The 18,452-nt window shown below is 42.6% G+C and overlaps 1 protein-coding gene across 1 annotated transcript; it reads right to left on the minus strand.

The window, feature by feature from the left end:
- Positions 1-381: 381 nt before the first annotated feature.
- LOC146551324 (putative C-type lectin domain family 20 member A) lies at positions 382-13,908 on the minus strand. Its single transcript, XM_085261025.1, has 6 exons — positions 13,875-13,908; positions 13,356-13,540; positions 2,712-2,913; positions 2,233-2,571; positions 1,776-1,867; positions 382-1,099 (listed from the first exon to the last, which is right to left on the minus strand). Exons 1-6 carry the CDS (start codon positions 13,906-13,908, stop codon positions 977-979), a joined length of 975 nt encoding a protein of 324 aa, XP_085117151.1. The 3' UTR covers positions 382-976.
- Between the last annotated feature and the right edge of the window lie 4,544 nt (positions 13,909-18,452).

Consider the following 18,452-nt stretch of genomic DNA (forward strand, 5'->3'; position numbering starts at 1 on the left):
CACCAACTCTCTGCCATCTATAATCCAGTTCTGAGATCCCTCCCCAGACGCCTTAACGCCCACTCACATCCTGGGCCATCTGACCTCAGGAATTCGCATGATAAGGTGGGGCCAGGTTTCACAATGAACTCACCCAAAACCTCCAAAGACAGTTCTAGGGTCCAATGGTGGAGAGACCCAGATTTAAGCCCGTGGGAGTGGGAGGGACACTGGACCCCCTAATGCTCCTCCTTAGACTACGATGACCTGGATGACTGAGAACCTTCACAGACATGGTAAGTTTTGCCTTTATTTTTTGTGTCATCCTTTTTAAACCACAGCCAATGCAAATGAATAACAAGCTACACAAAAACACTGGATCACTTCTTTATTATCTCCTCAAACAGTTGTATAAGCATCAACATTCTCACACATAATCTTTATTTAAAAGTTGAGTAAAGCATAAAACAGAAATGCAGCTGATTCAGTCTGATTCAAAGAGCATCTAATGTTTGCACAGACAGGCCGTTTCCATTCCTTAATCACTTCTGCTCACTTTGTTGCAACAATCAGTCACGACTTTAAAATAAAGACTTTGGTTATTTGAAAAGATACATAAAGTTGAATATTCGAAATCAATAACTCAAGCAAAAAGAAAACAGCAAAAGAAAAAAAAATACATTAAACGATGACCTACCACCACATTTTCATCAAAGCAGTCTGAGCTGACAGATGCTGCAAAAAATATTATAATTACAGAGCGTCCTATCACCAAATCCCCAACAAACCTGCTGTAGCTTCAAGTCTAAGTGTTAAAAGGTATGACTAACATCTGAAACTAGGTAAAGCCTTACTCAGTGACAGTAATCACAACATTTTTTATAGTTTTCTATTCATAAAGTTCTCTGAAATAAGATTTGTATGATTTGCTTTATTTGAGTTTTTCACACAAAGTACAGAATAATATGATAATATTTCACAATAGAGCCTGAAACTTTCAGACGATGCTCTTCCTCTTCGTTTCCTCGTCATCCTTTTGGAAGACCGATCCATCTGACTGCTTCCTCCAGCTCAGTTTGATGTCTCCCTGTACTCCCTGCTCCTTCAGCTTCTGTTTGATCTGAGACACACAAAAAAGTACTTTCTTGAATAACACTCACTCAGTCCATCACTCAGTCTTTCATAGTCAGCTTAATCCTATAGCTCATGCTTAGCTTTTAATGAAAAATGACCAACATTGTAATTTGACTTCGGCAGTTCAGTGTTATGAACTCCAGAGGAAAAGTAGTTTAATAAAGTTCAAGAGATTAGAGGTGAAAGATATGAAACATGATCTAAAGTTTCATCACATTAAAAAAATCCCTTATTTCTGTTTTTTGTTGTGGCTTTCAGACTCCGGTTCCTATTTTTAGATCGCTTTTCACAGTACTCGAAGGATTGCTCACCACAGCTTCATCTGCCAGGATGAAACAGACTGACACTCATGGCTCTTACATATAACTGAGAACTCAAAACCTGACTCAGCCTAAGGTACATGAGCTGAAGGAGCCAAGGACAGAACCAGGGTCCTTCCTTAGAATTAGATTAGATTCAAATGCAGGAATCATCCCATTGCTTTAAGCTTATATTCAGAAAAGTATATTGTTACAGTTTTGTGTTGAAGCAGATACAGTTGGTTAGCATTAGTATGTGTCTGTACACATCACCAGTACAGACCTGTGTTAGACTTAGTGAGATCTTGGACAGACTCTTTGTTGTTTATTAATAAGTATACCTTAAAATGTGTCATGACTTGCCTGGTTCAGCATGGCTTCCATCACATCAGGGTGGGTCAGATCAGGATTGGAGTTTATCAGATTCACTTTCACCACTTGCTTGTAAACAGGCGCTTTGCAATAACCAAGAAGAAAAATAGTTACATAGTTATTGCTGCGTAAGAAACAGGAACAACTGCTTACAATGAAACAAATCTGAGTGCAATTTCTGCAATGCAGGAAATGTCAAATAACGTATGACCCAAGAGTCTGTGTACAACAATGGTAGATCTTCCCTTTACAGAACGGGGCACAAAGCAAACCATCAGATTATGATTATCTGCTCATTGATTGGGTTAACAGAACTTTTAATTGTGTCAGATTACTAATCGTGTCATACATCTTAAGCTAAAAACGTCTTTGTTTATATGAATGCGTTTTGTAAATTTTGGCTGACAGCAGCAGGATCAGAGGCCAGACTTTCTGAAACATGGCTTACCAATGTAGCAAACAAATTCTTTCATGGAGTCACAGGTCCAGTCCTCCCATTTTGCATTTAGTAAAAAGTTTGCTGCCACACAAGACTCGTGTCCCATCAGATTGTTAGGTTCAATAATTGTCCAATATCCTAATGAGGAGTTACTTCCATTTGTCCACTTCCAGGAATCTCTGAAAAGGCCAATCCACACCTTCACCCCTGCAGGTACCAACTCATCTATCTTCTGGTTCTCTGGCATGTTCCTCACACTGGCCAGGTCTGTGTAATGAAGTCTGCAGTAGGTCTGGGCCTCCGTCCACGTCATGAGATCGTCAATGTAGACAAATGTCATAGTCGACCCTGAAAACAGACCATACTCGAGTGCTGTGTACAACCGTAAATGCATTTTTAAGTGTGAAGAGTCAGGCTGTTGTTGAAACGTCAATAAAAGTTCGTCAACAAAAATTAAAAATATGAGCTGCTTTGTTGAAAATCCTCACCTCTGTTATCAGAGCAGACGAATCTGTAGAAACTCTCACAAGGATAATCAAACCACAGTCCATCAAGCATCAGTACGCAGAATTCTTTACTCATTACGTTGTCTGGTTGCCAAGGTGACCAGTTTCTGAACTCAGCCTCACTGGTTTCTGACATCGACCACCTCCAGCCGTTGATGTCATCATACAGCCCGATCCAGGCTCGCTGAAAGCACCAGCGGGTTTGTTTCATTAGACATAATATCTATGAGTTAAGCTGTCAGATTGTCAGTAAGAAACTCGGTCTCAGGGCAGAACATCTCATTTTGGTATTTCATTACAAAATTGTGTAATTGAGTTTTTAAAAATTACTGAGCTTTTATCAGATTCACTAAAATAATTATTTGCTTGTAAATTTTAAATTCTTTGATGTGTACAAGCAAAAAAGATTTAAGCAGACGGATCCTAACCCTAACCCTGGATGGGATGCTACTGACCTAGCGGTTGTCAGCTATGTCTCCCTGCTTCTCTCCACAGCTGCCTGGTTCCACGTGAGTCTGGTCACCTTTGTCTGACCCACTCTCTCACACGTTCACTTAATATTCTGATTTTATCTGACTACACTTCATGATATATTTATCTTTCAATCACATTTACTGAACTGAATCATTTCTTCAACAGATTTGATTCAGCCATGAGGCAGTCTGCAACATCGGCTGCAGACTCACCCACCCCCACTGCTGCTGTTCCACCTCAGACACTTCACACCTCCTCTATTCACCCTGCTCACTCCTCCCCACCCCCAACAACAGCATCTAATACACACTCAACACAAGGCTCCAGCCTGTCTCTCTCAACCACCCAGGTTAGGAGGGAACTGAGGAGGATTAATGGCAAGAAGGCAGCGGGTCCAGATGGCATCAGCTCGAGGGTCGTCAGGTCCTGCGCGGACCAACTGTGTGGGGTGATGGAGCACCTCTTCAACCTGAGCCTGAGGTTGGGAAGAGTCCCACAGCTCTGGAAAACCTCCTGTGTTGTACCAGTGCCAAAGACTTCACGCCCCAAGGACCTCAACAGCTACAGGCCGGTGGCTCTGACATCCCACCTGATGAAGACCCTGGAGCGGTTGGTCCTGGCTCAGCTTCGGCGCCTAATAAGCTCATCACTGGACCCACTTCAGTTTGCCTACCAGCCCGGCATTGGAGCGGATGATGCCGTCATTCACCTCCTACATCGTTCCCTCGCTCACCTGGAGACCGCTGGAAGCACTGTGAGAATCATGTTCTTTGATTTCTCCAGTGCCTTCAACACTATTCTTCCCTCGGTTCTAAAGGACAAGCTGGTGAACTCTGGAGTGGACCATCACCTCACTACCTGGATTTTGGACTACCTCACCGACCGACCACAGTATGTGAGGACTCAGGGCTGTGTGTCGGACAGGGTCGTCTGCAGTACGGGGGCCCCACAGGGAACGGTTCTGGCTCCGTTCCTCTTCACCATCTACACTGCAGACTTCTCCCACAATTCCACCCAGTGCTTCCTGCAGAAGTTCTCTGATGACTCTGCAATAGTCGGCCTCATCACTGATGGGGACGACAAGGAGTACAGAGGTCTGACCCAAGACTTTGTGGACTGGTGCCAGCTGAACTACCTCCAGATCAACGCCAGTAAAACCAAGGAACTGGTGGTAGACTTCCGCAGGCACAAGCATTCTCCACTGCAACCACTGAACATCCAAGGTATGGACATTGAGGCTGTGGACAGCTACAGGTACCTTGGTGTTCATCTGAACAATAGACTGGACTGGACTCATAACTCAGACGCCCTCTACAGGAAAGGGCAGAGCAGGCTGTACCTGCTGCGGAGACTCAGGTCGTTTGGAGTGGAGGGCCCACTCCTGAAGACCTTCTATGACTCTGTGGTGGCTTCTGCTATCTTTTATGGTGTGGTCTGCTGGGGCGGCAGCATCTCTGCTGGGGACAGGAAGAGACTGAACAGGGTGATCCGAAGGGCCAGCTCTGTTCTAGGATGCCCTCTGGACCCAGTGGAGGTGGTGAGTGACAGGAGAACGGCGGCTAAGCTGTCATCCCTGATGGACAACATCTCCCACCCCATGCAGCAGACTGTGACAGCACTGAGCAGCTCCTTCAGTGGGAGACTGCGGCACCCACGGTGTGGGATGGAGAGATTTCGCAGGTCTTTCCTCCCCACTGCTGTCAGACTCCATAATAAAGACTTTAACTGATCAAGCACACACATGTGCAATAATACTAAGTGCAATAATCCTTTCTGTCATCGTTGTATTTTTACTCAGTTGTATATAGTATTTGTATTTGTATTCTATTTTTATCTTATTGTATATTTATTTTATTTTATTCTACTGTATATAGTATTTTATTTTATTCTATTCTGTACAGCTGTGTACTGTATTTATTCTTATTGTATCCTAATTTTTGCCTCATAACTTTTGCACTGTCCACTTCCTGCTGTGACAAAACAAATTTCCCACGTGTGGGACTAATAAAGGTTATCTTATCTTATCAGGCATTAACATTGATTTTTATGGAGTCAGAATTAAGTCTTCAGCAGTTCTGGGTGTAAGTGGTCACAACCTTTTTTCTTCTTTACACCACACATCCCAAATTCATTAATTGATAAATAAACCTGCATCCGATTGTTCAGACTCCTTCCTACCTCTGGGTGTGTGTGTGTGTGTGTGGTAGATGATTAAATCTTCATACTGTCCAAAAAACAACCATTTCCTGTCAGCACAAACACGCCACCATTGTTCCTACAGTGTTGTGATGGACCGAGCAGTGAAGGAAACTTAGGCACAGGTTAAAGTCCAAAAAATGATTTTTTTATTTAACCCAAAAAACATAATTGGTTAACTCATGCAAAAAGAATCAAAATCTTGGGCCCATAAAAGAGGTCAAACTAACAAAACTCTACTCAAAGTTAACAACACAACTGATAACTCAAACAAACTGACCTAACTTAATGAGACAAAGGGGAAACTTAAATAGTGGCTGATCAGCCCACAAAAACAGGAAAAGGGGTAAAACACACAAAACCTAACTAAACCAAACATAATGAACTCCAATTCCCCCCCATGGTCCTGAGTTATGGCGTGAACCAATTTGTAGCCTTCCTTTAAAGCTCGCTCCGCCCCTTTTCCACCTCTTGGCTCCTTAATCAAGGGACTGGAACAGCTGCAACTAAGGTAACTCAGAAAACAAAAGATTAATCATACATAACAGTGTAAACTAAAATGTGCGCACTTATTTTAGAATGCAGCGTTATGTGGATATGTGAATGAATTCTAAACCAAAACCAGTTATTTATTGTTCTGTAAATAAATTCCTATATTTAAAGAAAGAAATGTGAATGCAATATTACTTATAAGCCTCTACACTAACATGGTGATATTACCACTGTGTGGCTGTAAGTGCAGCCATCACACACTCCCCCTCTTCAGATCTCTCCCTGGGACAGCGAGAGAGACAGTCTGCAGTGCAGTTATCCTTGCCGGGGATGTGGTTGATGGTGAACCGGAATGGCTGGATTGCAAGGTACCATCGCGTGATCCTTCCATTTGTGTCCTTCATTCTCTCTATCCATTGAAGAGCCTTGTGGTCTGTTTCCAATATGAACTCCCGTCCGAGAAGATAATACCTAAAGGAGTCCAGGGCCCATTTGATGGCAAGTCCCTCCTTCTCGATGGTTGAGTATCGCACTTCCCTCGGAAACAGCTTTCGGCTGATGAAGGCCACTGGATGACGCTCTCCAGGCGGTCCCTGTAACAGAACAGCTCCCAATCCTCTCTCTGAGGCATCAGTCTGAAGAATGAAATTTCTCTCAAAATCAGGGCTGTGCAAGACTGGGCTCTTACTCAGAGATTGTCGTAGGTCCTGAAAAGCCATCTTAGCCTCCTCTGTCCAGGTGATCTTATTGGGACTTCGGGCACCAGTCAGATCCGTCAGAAGAGCTGCCCTGGCGGAGAAATGAGGGATAAACCGATGATAGAATCCTGCCATACCTAAAAATGATCTCAGCTGTTTTCTGGTCTCTGGCAAAGGACAGGATTCTATGGCGGTGACCTTATTGACTTGAGGTTTTATTACTCCATTTCCAATCACAAACCCAAGGTACTCAGTTTCAGCCTTGGCAATGGCACACTTAGCTGGATTAACAGTCAACCCTGCAGACTGAAGACGCCCCAATACCTTCTCCAGGTGTTTCAGGTGTTCTTCCCAGGTAGAACTAAAAATCACTATGTCATCAAGGTAGGCTGCAGCAAAATCAGACATGTCAGACAGTATCTGGTCCATCAGTCTCTGGAATGTTGCCGGGGCACCATGCAGTCCAAAGGGCATGACTTTAAACTGGAACAAGCCCCACGGGGTCCGGAAAGCAGTCAGCTCTTTTGAGCGCTTAGTCAGTGGTACCTGCCAATAACCCTTGCAGAGGTCTATTGTTGTCAGGTATCTGGCCTTCCCAAGACGCTCAACCATGTCATCAATGCGGGGAGTTGGATATGAATCAAATTGTGATATTGCATTCAGGTACCTGAAGTCTATGCAGAAACGGATACTGCCATCCTTCTTTGGCACCAGGACCACCGGGTGGCACCACTCGCTCTTCGAGGCTTCAATGATTCCTAGTGAGAACATCAGGTCGATCTCCTCTTTCAACGGGATCAGTAGACGCTCAGGTATCCTGTAACTCATTCTCCTCACAGAAGCTCCATCTTTCAACACAATGTCATGTTCCACAATGTCCGTTCTACCAGGATTTTCACTGAACACATCTAATTTACACAGGTTTCTCACCTGAGCCTGTCTTTCCTCAGGAAGATGGTTTAGATCCAGGTCCTGAGGAGTGGGTTTTGGCAGATACTGATCATCCACTTCCTCCTCCTCCGAAACCTCCCGGATCAGAAAGACATCTGCTTTTGGTCTCTCCACCCATTCCTTAAGCAGGTTAATGTGCAGTACTCTGCTGGAGCGGGGCTGATCTGGAATAGCGACCTTATAGGTTGTTTGTCCAAGTTTCTTTTGGACCTCATATGGCCCTTGCCACTTTGCTAACAGCTTACTGTCATCACTTGGAAGAAGCACCAGCACCTTCTCACCAGGACTGAAGGATCTTTGCCGAGCTGACTGGTCGTACCAGGCCTTCTGGTGCTGCTGTGCTTCCGCTTTGTGGGCTTGGGCCAGCTCCGTCATCTTCTCCAACCGTTCCCGCATCTGGACAACATAAGAGACAACATTGACAGCCTGTGATCTTTCTTGGTCACCCTCCCAAGTCTCCCTTAGAAGAGACAAGGGGCCTCGTACCTCATGGCCATACAATAGTTCGAAAGGTGAAAAACCTGTAGAAGCCTGGGGTACTTCTCTATATGCAAAGAGGAGGTAGGGCAGCCACTGATCCCAGTCTGTACCAGTTTCATTGACAAATTTGCGTAACATTTGTTTCAGAGTCTGATTGAAGCGCTCTGTTAGGCCATCTGTCTGAGGGTGGTATGGCGTTGTCCTCAGGCTCTTAATCCCAAGGAGCTGGTACACCTGCTTCAACAAAGTGGACATAAAGTTAGTGCCACGGTCAGTAAGAATCTCACGAGGAAAACCAACCCTTGAGAAGAACTGTATGAGACAGAGGGCGACTGCTTTGGCTTTTATTGATCTCAAAGGAAAGACCTCTGGATACTTTGTAGCGTAATCTGTCACAACCAGCATGTAACGGTTGCCTGCCTTGCTCCTTTCTAGAGGACCAACAATGTCCATTCCTAGCCGTTCAAATGGAGTGCTGATAATTGGTAGAGACTGGAGAGGAGCTCTGGAGGGGATTTTAAGAGAAGACTTCTGGCACTGAGGGCAGCTTTTACAGAACAGTGTTACATCCGAGCGCACACCAGGCCAATAAAAATATTTTCTAATGCGGGCCATGGTTTTGTGCTTTCCCAAGTGGCCAGCCCATGGAATGGAGTGTCCCAAGGAGAGCACCACCTTCTGGACTGCTCTAGGAACCACCAACTGCAATGCTGAACCCTGCTGACGATACAGAATGCCATCTTTCAGCAGAAACTCCCCCTTGCTGTTCAATTCTTGCTCAGTCCCTTGGCTCCTCTCTGCAGCTTTCTGGAACAGAGATGTTAGAGATGGATCGTCATGTTGCATTTCAATAATATTAACAAGGATTTTGAAACCCAAAGGTAACTCCGGCTCTGTGCTAGGAGCTTCTCGAACAGCAGTATGTAGAAACTTCTCTTGCCTTCTCTGTCCACGTGACTTACGAGACTTCCCGGGTGCAGTCTCTATGTCCGCATCATAGAAGGGCAAGGCACGGAGTGGGTGTAGGGACTCCTCTTTCTTCTTAGCTTGAGCTCTTGTTACTGCAACATTGCATGTATGACTAGGATTCAGCAAGTCAAACAACACAGGCAGATCTCGACCCAGCACTACTGGAAATGGCAGATTCTCTGCAACACCAATATTTAGAATATACGTTTGTCCTTGTACCTTGATGTACAGATCTGCTGTTGGATATGATCTCTCATCTCCATGAATGCAGCGAACAGGGATTGTCTCCACATTAACTTTATTTGCGGGTACAAAGTCTCGGTGCACAAGAGTCTGAGTACTTCCTGAGTCAACAAGGGCCTTTAATGGTTTCCCATCAACCTCAACTAAGGTCATTTTGAAACCATTCTCAAACTCCACTTTAGGCTCCACACTTTGTCGGGGCACAAAACACATCTGAGTTATTTTTGTAGAATCCTTTGGGCACATAGGTTTTGTGTGGCCCTCCATCCCACACAAATAACAAATCACAGTCTTGGGTGGAGGTCTTGACGGCATATTGACAGACTGGCTCTTTGGAGGTTTACTCACCCCTGCTTTCTGGTAGTGAGGGACAGATTTTGAACCACCTGTCATTTTCCATGCTGTGTGGCTCCATGGCTGTCCTTTTCTCCGTGCTGCCACAAACACATCAGCCAGCTCTGCAGCCGCTGCTGCAGAGTTTGGATTGCGTTCTTTAATCCATATCTGTAACTCAGGAGACAGCATTCTCAAGTATTGTTCTAAAATTAATATTTCACTAACCTCATGCACCGTTTTTCCTTTTGGCTTCACCCACTTCTCATATAACTCTTTCAATCTTGCATATAGTTCTTTTGGATTCTCATCAGGTTTTACCTCCAGTGAACGGAATCTCAGTCTATATGTCTCAGGATTAATGTCATATTTTTGAAGGATAGCTGCTTTAACTTTGTCATAGTCTAGAGAGTCATCCATATCCATATGAACATACGCACCTCTTGCTTTGCCAGTGAGTAAAGGAATCAGATGAAAAACCCAGTCCATTTTTTGCCACCGGCAAACTACAGCCATGCGTTCAAATGTTGTTAAAAAATGTTCAATATCATCCTCCTCTGTCAATTTTTCCAGCCTGGGTTCATAAAAGCGAGACTGACCTGACTGAGGATGTATTTGCTCATTACTGGAGCCAGCACAGGGAGGATCCTCCTCTTCAAAGGACTCTACCTCTGGTTGTTCAGGTTCCTCCATTTGAGGCTCAGAGACCTCCATTTGAGGCTCAGGGACCGGGGAGGTACGAGCTTGCACTTCTACCTGCAACAGCTGAAACTGATGTTGCAGTGCTCTAAAGCGCTGTTCCTGGCGGGTAAACTCCTCCCTTCTTCTTGCTTCCTGGGCCTCCTGCTGACCCATATGAGAACGAAGCATGGAAATCAGTTCTGACATTGTCGGCTCCTTACCTTGGCTCTCAGTACTATCCACCCCTCCAGAGGCTCCATTTTCCTCTCCTCCTTCTACTTGCTCTACAACTCCAACTGGCTGGTTTTGACAATCTCCTTTTGCTCCTCTGCCACTCCTTCCCATTCTGTGCATGGCTTGATGAGTGAAGAGGGGAAAAAAAGAGAAAGAAAAAAAATCCTGTGCCTTCAACTGCTGATCCCACTCCTGACACCACTTGTGATGGACCGAGCAGTGAAGGAAACTTAGGCACAGGTTAAAGTCCAAAAAATGATTTTTTTATTTAACCCAAAAAACATAATTGGTTAACTCATGCAAAAAGAATCAAAATCTTGGGCCCATAAAAGAGGTCAAACTAACAAAACTCTACTCAAAGTTAACAACACAACTGATAACTCAAACAAACTGACCTAACTTAATGAGACAAAGGGGAAACTTAAATAGTGGCTGATCAGCCCACAAAAACAGGAAAAGGGGTAAAACACACAAAACCTAACTAAACCAAACATAATGAACTCCAATTCCCCCCCATGGTCCTGAGTTATGGCGTGAACCAATTTGTAGCCTTCCTTTAAAGCTCGCTCCGCCCCTTTTCCACCTCTTGGCTCCTTAATCAAGGGACTGGAACAGCTGCAACTAAGGTAACTCAGAAAACAAAAGATTAATCATACATAACAGTGTAAACTAAAATGTGCGCACTTATTTTAGAATGCAGCGTTATGTGGATATGTGAATGAATTCTAAACCAAAACCAGTTATTTATTGTTCTGTAAATAAATTCCTATATTTAAAGAAAGAAATGTGAATGCAATATTACTTATAAGCCTCTACACTAACATGGTGATATTACCACTGTGTGGCTGTAAGTGCAGCCATCACAAGTGTGATGTAAGTTTGGGTCACTGAACCAGCTTTACGTATTAAAGTATTACTGCAAATATTCACACGTGACTTAATTTAAAATCAGTGTAAAGTCTGATTTCTTATTTTGTGTGTGTGTGTGTTTGACGTTTTCTCCAACAAGATCAAATTCAAAATGAATTTAATCATGAGTATAATCATAATAACATAAATGTATAAATTGTTTTTGTTTGTTTCCGTATACTGGACATGTAGCATTTTGCAACCTAGCACACATTATGCTTGATTTATTTAAATGTTCAGTGATCATAGAGGCAGCATTACCTAAACAACAATATGTATTGACCTGGATCAGGATCAGTTCTATAAGTGGATTTTTATTTTGTGTTTCTTCAGCCTCCACAGCACAACCAACTACACAGAGTGGGTTGCAAAGCAGCTTGTGGGTGTGAAGCATGTGCTGACATGGTAAAGCAACAAACACTGTGCATGCTTTATGAAATTTCCCATCTGGATGCACAGAGGTGAAATGGGATCAGGAAGTATTAACTTTCACAGCTTAAAGTCCACCTGACAGCGACACAGAGTCACAGTTTCACTCCAGGATTCTCCAAACCTGCATCCGATTGTTCAGACTCCTTCTCTGTGTGTGTGTGTGTGTGTGTGTGTGTGTGTGTGTGTGTGTGTGTGTGCATAAGTTCATGACCCCATCACTAAACAGTTTCACTATGAGTTTTTTGTGTCATTCACTAGTTTCGGTTCTTATTCTTATTCTTAGTCCCTGTGTCAGAGTTAAAGAGAGTTTGACCTCAGTCATCCTGCAGTGACACTCTGTAACCCTGCTGCTGAAGCAGAAGTAGTGTTCATTCAGTCAGTGTCCACAATCCAATGAAAACCATAGATCAAGCGATTTCCCCGTTTGCACATATGAATGTACCTGCTTGTATTAGTAGAAACGGTGGTGACAAAAAATGAAACTTGTGTAACTACAAGCCTACTCTGGCCTGTCCACGTTGGAAAAGAAATGCCTTAAACAGGTATAATGCTGTGTAATTCAGTGACATCGTTGCCCTCATGCAAAATATTTTCCTTGAGGGAAGTGGATGGAAGTCAAATAAAAACACGTCATGCATGTTTGACTGATTACTGTTCAACATCTTGAACACAAAATTTGCATCACAGGGGCATCAAAAGTATGTAAAACTGTGTCCTCAGATTCCCAGAACACAGGGTGAAAGCAACTTTAACACTTTGACTGGAAAAACTGAAGAAATGTGTATAAATACTAAATAGATATCCTTAGAATACATTTATTCTGAGTGTATTTTGACTTTATTTTGTTTAGGTTGAAGTTTTTCTTTTATTGTGTTTTTCTTTTTTGCTAGTTTATATTCTTAGATGTCTCGTCACCTTTTGCAAATAACTGAGATGCTCAAAACTACAAAAGTCAACTGGAACAACTGCATTAGGCCAGATCTTAGGGATATTGACACTGATGCTAAAATCCTCAAAGATCTTTTTGAGGAAGTGAATCTCCCTGAAGTCTCACTACAAGCTAAAAGGCCAGAAGAGACAGCTGCTGCAAGTCGTACAATACTAGGAATGGAGGAATGCAAAGCTAACACATTTGTTTGATAAGCTTAAAGAGTTTCCTTCCTGTTTTATGACAAAAATGAAAACTGGTATCAAAGGTCATCTATTGTGAAATAGAAAAGAAAAGACTACTGTGAATGAGCTGCTCTTCGTCCCAAATTCATTAGTTGATAAATAATAATTTTTTAGTAAACATCATGGAGTATGAGATGGTGGGGATTTATTTTAGCAGATTTATGTTACACAATTCTTAAAACAGCAGTGAATCTAGTGTCAATGACTGCAGACGGAGAGGATGTTACATGTAAAACATAACCACACTGAAACAGAAAGCAGTCAAAATCTAGTGAAATAAAAAAAAAATCAATATAGTTCAGTATGTTTAAAGTTAAATAATTAGTTGGCAAGTTTCCAGAAGAAAAAAAATTGAGTTTACATAGGCGTTCTCCATGATGCTCATTTTTCTCACGTCCACCATGTCGTTCAGCGTCTGCACATCCTGCATGTCGTCTACAGCAGCCAGGTCTGTGTATTTGTCCCTGCAGTAACTCAGCGCTTCAGTCCAGTTCTTCAGCTCATAAACAAACTGGTAGTGATGTTTGGAGGTGACGGCACACAGGCCTGTAAAAACAGCATATAAGCAAGTATTTGGATTAAATGTGGTCTTAACATTTTAGCTTCACTGTTACATTACATTTCTCAAGTGGCTTTATTATCATTTCAGCTGTGTGCAGTGGTACAGTACACAGTGAAACGAGACAACGTTCCTCCAAGACAATCACAGTCAACACAGGACCACATAAAGTGCAAAAAACAGTGCAACACCAGACAGAACACAACGATACAGACACAAGACAGTGTAACAATGACAGTGGGTTATGCAAAAAGTAAGTATAATAATAATAATGGAAAAATATTACATTTAATAGAAAATTCGAAGAATCAGACAACTTGCCTGTTGCGGCTATGATGAACAGGACTTTCTCCATCCCTGGATGTTTCGTGCTTTGTCCTTTAGTCTGTTGATATTCAGCAGCTGAAATGACTTTTTTATATTTGTCTCCATGCAAAATGAATATGCAAGGTATTTCCAAGAGCACTATGAATACATGAAAGCTATGAATGTATGAGTGTGTGCAGAGGTCAATTCAAAACAAGTCAAATCATTTTCATTTACATTCATTATTTTGCATGAGGGGGGAAACAAATCCGCCTCTAAACTTTTCAACTAGTTTCACTTTTATGACACTTCATCAAAATATGATGTTCATAGTCACTCTTACATGTACTGACATTTTATTTGACCACTCCACTCCACTACACACACACACATACACACACACACACTAAAAACTAATAACACTAAAAACACATCTTGAGCCTCAAAAATGTCTTCAAACTCGTGGGGACGGTCCCCACAGGTATAGTAGCATAGTAGCATCTTCACATACCTGCACTTTGAAACAGCTTCAGTCTTTCTACTTGTACATGATGTTGATTCATGGATAATATCCAAATCCATGCAGAGCCATAAATCAAGCTGTGTGAAGCACTAGCTAGAGCCAGTGAGTGGAACCAAAGGCAAAACCAGAAATGGGCCACACCCAAAAACATTGGTTTGCTGTAAGGTGAAAAGTAGTCATAGTTACAATAGCAAAACATGGCAGTGGTGAGGTAACATAACAACGAACTGACATCCATCATGACTGATTCAACAATCAGGCAAAGTGTGGCCTGCTGTTCTTTGGATGTTGTCCTGGCTTCTGTTGTGATCTACTTGAAGGTCAGGCCAGTCCTGGGAAGGTTCACCACTACTCCAAGTTTTCTCAATTTCTGGAAAATGTTTCATACTGTGGTTCACATTAAAAATGCAGTCTTTTCCAGACTGATAGATATCAGTGAGTTTGTTTCTCAAGTGTTTGCTTAGTGTCATAAACTGGCTGCACAGCAGGCACAAAAGGACCCACAAGCAGACTCACATGCAGGACTTTAACTCAAAAACACAGCTCTGTTGCTGGCATGCAGGTGATGAAATAAAACTTAAACTAAACTGGAATTCTGGAACCTAAATATACAGAGAAACACACAAGAAAATACACAGCCAAGAATGAGGGAGAACGTGACATTGGACTGAGGGAAACAGGGGCTTATACACAGTACAACGACGAGGGAACAGAAAACCCATGGGAACACAGCTGAGACAAATTATTGTATTTTCCACACTATAAGGCGCACTTACAATCCTTTAATTTTCTCAAAAAATGCGCTTTATGTATGAATTCTGGTTGTGCTCACTGACCTTGAATCGATTTTATGTGGTACACGGCGCGCAGAAATCTGTCAAAAAATCTTTTAGTACGACTTTGATAAGCTACAAAGCCGCACCGCTTGATGAGCACTACGGTCGTGTCCAAATTCATGGGCTGCATCCTCCTGAGGACCCGGGCTTCGTGGTCTACGTGGGCCGGGTCCTCAGAAGGTCGGGTAGGCCGGAAGTAAACAGTTGGGGAAATTGGACGGTCTAGCCTTCTGATTAGCGTCACCGCTGTCTCGGGGAGTTTAATAAACTCAGCCGTCTGCTCCTTGCTATCTAAATATAACAGGACACTGGCGTAAATTCTCGACCGTCTCATACTTCTGTTTAATCAGTTTTCTGTTTGATTAATAAAGTTTTATTTTATCTAATCTAATCTAATAACTTTAATCTCAGCCAAACCGATTTACTCACGAACAAATAAAACACAGAAAAAAGCCCAACAATAACATTTTTAGGTTGTCTAAGTGACTTATATATTACGTTTAACCCAAGTAGCGAAAGTCTGCGGTGATCTGAAAATGATGTGCCGGGAGTTGTGCCGTTCTCGGCAGCTTCAGTGACCCTCAAGCTCCCGGCTAGCTATCAGAGTAATTTTAAAACTTAGTAGCAGCCGCCATTGTTGGAAACTGGAGTATGGCTGGGCCGCGCTATGAATTCTGGGATATGGTGGGCCACGAAGGACACACCCGACCCATCCTTCAAATTCGGGGAAAAGGAGGACGCATTTGTCGGCTGCATTCGGAGGAGTCTACGAATTTGGACAGCCTTCGGCGCGTCGCTGTGACGTAATCGGTCTACAAATGCGGCCTCAGGAGGATGCAGCCCATGAATTTGGACACCACCTACAACTACCGTAGTCAACTACTTTTTTCCACTCTATAAAAGTTAACGTGAGGGTTCCCGATGGTTAGGGACAAATGCAATCACATGGCAGGATGCTGTAAACCAAACTTCAGTCAGGAGAACAACTGAGATAATCCATCCACAATACGAGGTTAGTCATTAATAGGGCTGGGCGATATGACCCAAAATTCATATCTCGATATTTTTTAGCTGGATGCCGATATAAGATATATATCTCGATATTTTTTTTAAGCCATAAAGTAAGAACAAAAAGAGAGTTCTTAGTCAAAGCTGTGTCCCAGATGTCACACAGGCACTTTTATTAACATACAGCGCAGATGTACATGAAAAATTACTCAAAATTAAATTATGAGCATTCATTGAATAATAATGCTCCATAAATAAAAGAAAACAATGTTGTTTTTGTGCTAAACAAAGAGCTCACAATTGTGCAGTCAAAATGTAAACTAAAAGACGCTGAGCGTAATAACAAAGACAGACAGATTTCACAGCTGCTCTGTTCCCAAGTTTTACTGTGTGACTGATAGCCTGGAGTTTGAAATCCGCTTCATAACCACGTCTCTTACAGGTGCCATTTATGGTCCTTATCCACACACAATACGGTAATATTACTTTGAAGCACAGTACGTATCACCCCGCGAAGCTCCTCGGTAGCCGTAATGCGCCGACAATCTATCAAGCGGTGCAGCTCCGTAACATACCAAAGTCGAACTAAAACATTTTTTGACAGATTGCTGAGCGCCGTGTTCCACATAAAATCAGTTCGCGGCCATCAAGCACAACCAGAATTCATACATAAGGCGCGCTATCAACTTTTGAGAGAATGAAAGGATTTTAGGGTTAGCGCAATTAGCTCATTAGCACGGTTAGCTCGTTAGCATGGTTAGCTCGTTAACACGTTGACGCCGTCCAGCCCCACGCACGGGGCGATGCGCAGTAACTCGTTAACGGAGATTTGCCGTGTCCATCTTGTCACTGCCTGCACGTGAAGCGATGGGGGAGGAGGGGGAGTTGTGTTCAGTGAAGGAGAGAGGCGAGGCCGAGTAACGTTGCGTAGAGACAAAAGTGGACGAAAGAGAGGCAAACTTGCGGCTCCACAACTATAATTATAACGTAACATAGACTATATCGATATAAAGGATATTGTCACATCTTATATCTCGTATAAAAATATATCGATATGTTTTAAAAACTCGATATATCGCCCAGCTCTAGTCATTAATATACTGCAACAACACGGGAATAGAGCAGCTGTGATAGAATTCAGCATTAATGAATCAATGGTACAGAAGTGGAGGAAGCAAGAAGAATGAGTTTAATAAAGTTTGACTTATCTGACTGTTTTGTTTGGCTTAATACACTTTATAATCCGGTGCGCTGACACATGAGTTTGACAGAGGAGTGGAGGAAAGGCAAGCGAGAGGGAGCTAGGGAACGAGGGAGAGAGAGGAGACATGACGGGCTGGGGAAACATGAACTGGAACACAAGAAGGGAAATGATGCGAGGGCTCATACAAGCACACAAACACAGACACACACAGAGAAACAGAGGGCAAAGACATAAGGGGAAACCAAATAATCCAAGAAATAAACAGGGACTATAAGAAACTCAAAATAGAATAACTGAGACTATAAATGAACCTGAATATAACTGAGAACCGTCACACTTATATTGCAAGATTATCTTTTGTTTTTGGACATATTCAGCCTACTTTACTTTTACTTTGTCAAACAGACTCTGTTTGAGTTACATTTTTTTCAACTGGCCTTACTTACAGTAATCAGTAAGTGAAGTGCCAGTCAGCAGATGGTTGCTGGTGTATTTTAAATTCGACTTTTGTATATTCAGCACTTGTATATTAACTGTCAGCATCTGAAACCGATTCAAAATTGTGAAACAACAAAAGTGAGCTTATTTTGTCCAGTGAGGTCCCTCCCTACTGTAATGTTAACTGGAAGAGGTTGTGGAAGTTCAATGAACTCCCAGGTAACTTCCTTTATTTTGTTTATGACTTGCAGTTTGTGTGTGTGTGTGTGTGTGTGTGTGTGTGTGTGTGTGTGTGTGTGTGTGTTTGTGCTTACCCCTGCACTCTTTGTTGGCGATTGTTGAAAACCACAAAAGTTTACATCAACGCAGAAAAACAATAAAAATCTTTTAAATACGCTTCAAACTTGTCGCTTGCTTTTATTCCTCTTGAATAAATTACACACAGATCATATGGATTTACTCATATGAGAGAATTGAAATGATTTTGTGTGTGTGTACCTAAAATGTGCAAATGCACACAGAACAGACAGAAAGAGGAAGTAAATGTTAAATTAAAGCAGCATCAGCTCCTGATTGATCAGACA

This window comes from Mchenga conophoros, linkage group LG20 (genome assembly GCF_057382185.1).
Source record: "Mchenga conophoros isolate Kocher_MC1m ecotype Shallow Benthic linkage group LG20, M_conophoros_male_GT1.1, whole genome shotgun sequence".
Classification (NCBI taxonomy): Eukaryota; Metazoa; Chordata; class Actinopteri; order Cichliformes; family Cichlidae; genus Mchenga; species Mchenga conophoros.

What these genes read in the sequence shown, in the direction of transcription:
- LOC146551324 (XM_085261025.1), bottom strand. Translation starts at nt 13,908, where the DNA reads ATGGAGAAAGTCCTGTTCATCATAGCCGCAACAG. An exon ending in AGAATTTGTTTGCTACATTG is followed by an intron (nt 1,868 to 2,232) that starts GTAAGCCATGTT and finishes GTTATTGCAAAG; the next exon opens with CGCCTGTTTACAAGCAAGTG. An exon ending in TGGAAGCCATGCTGAACCAG is followed by an intron (nt 1,100 to 1,775) that starts GCAAGTCATGAC and finishes TGTGTGTCTCAG; the next exon opens with ATCAAACAGAAGCTGAAGGA.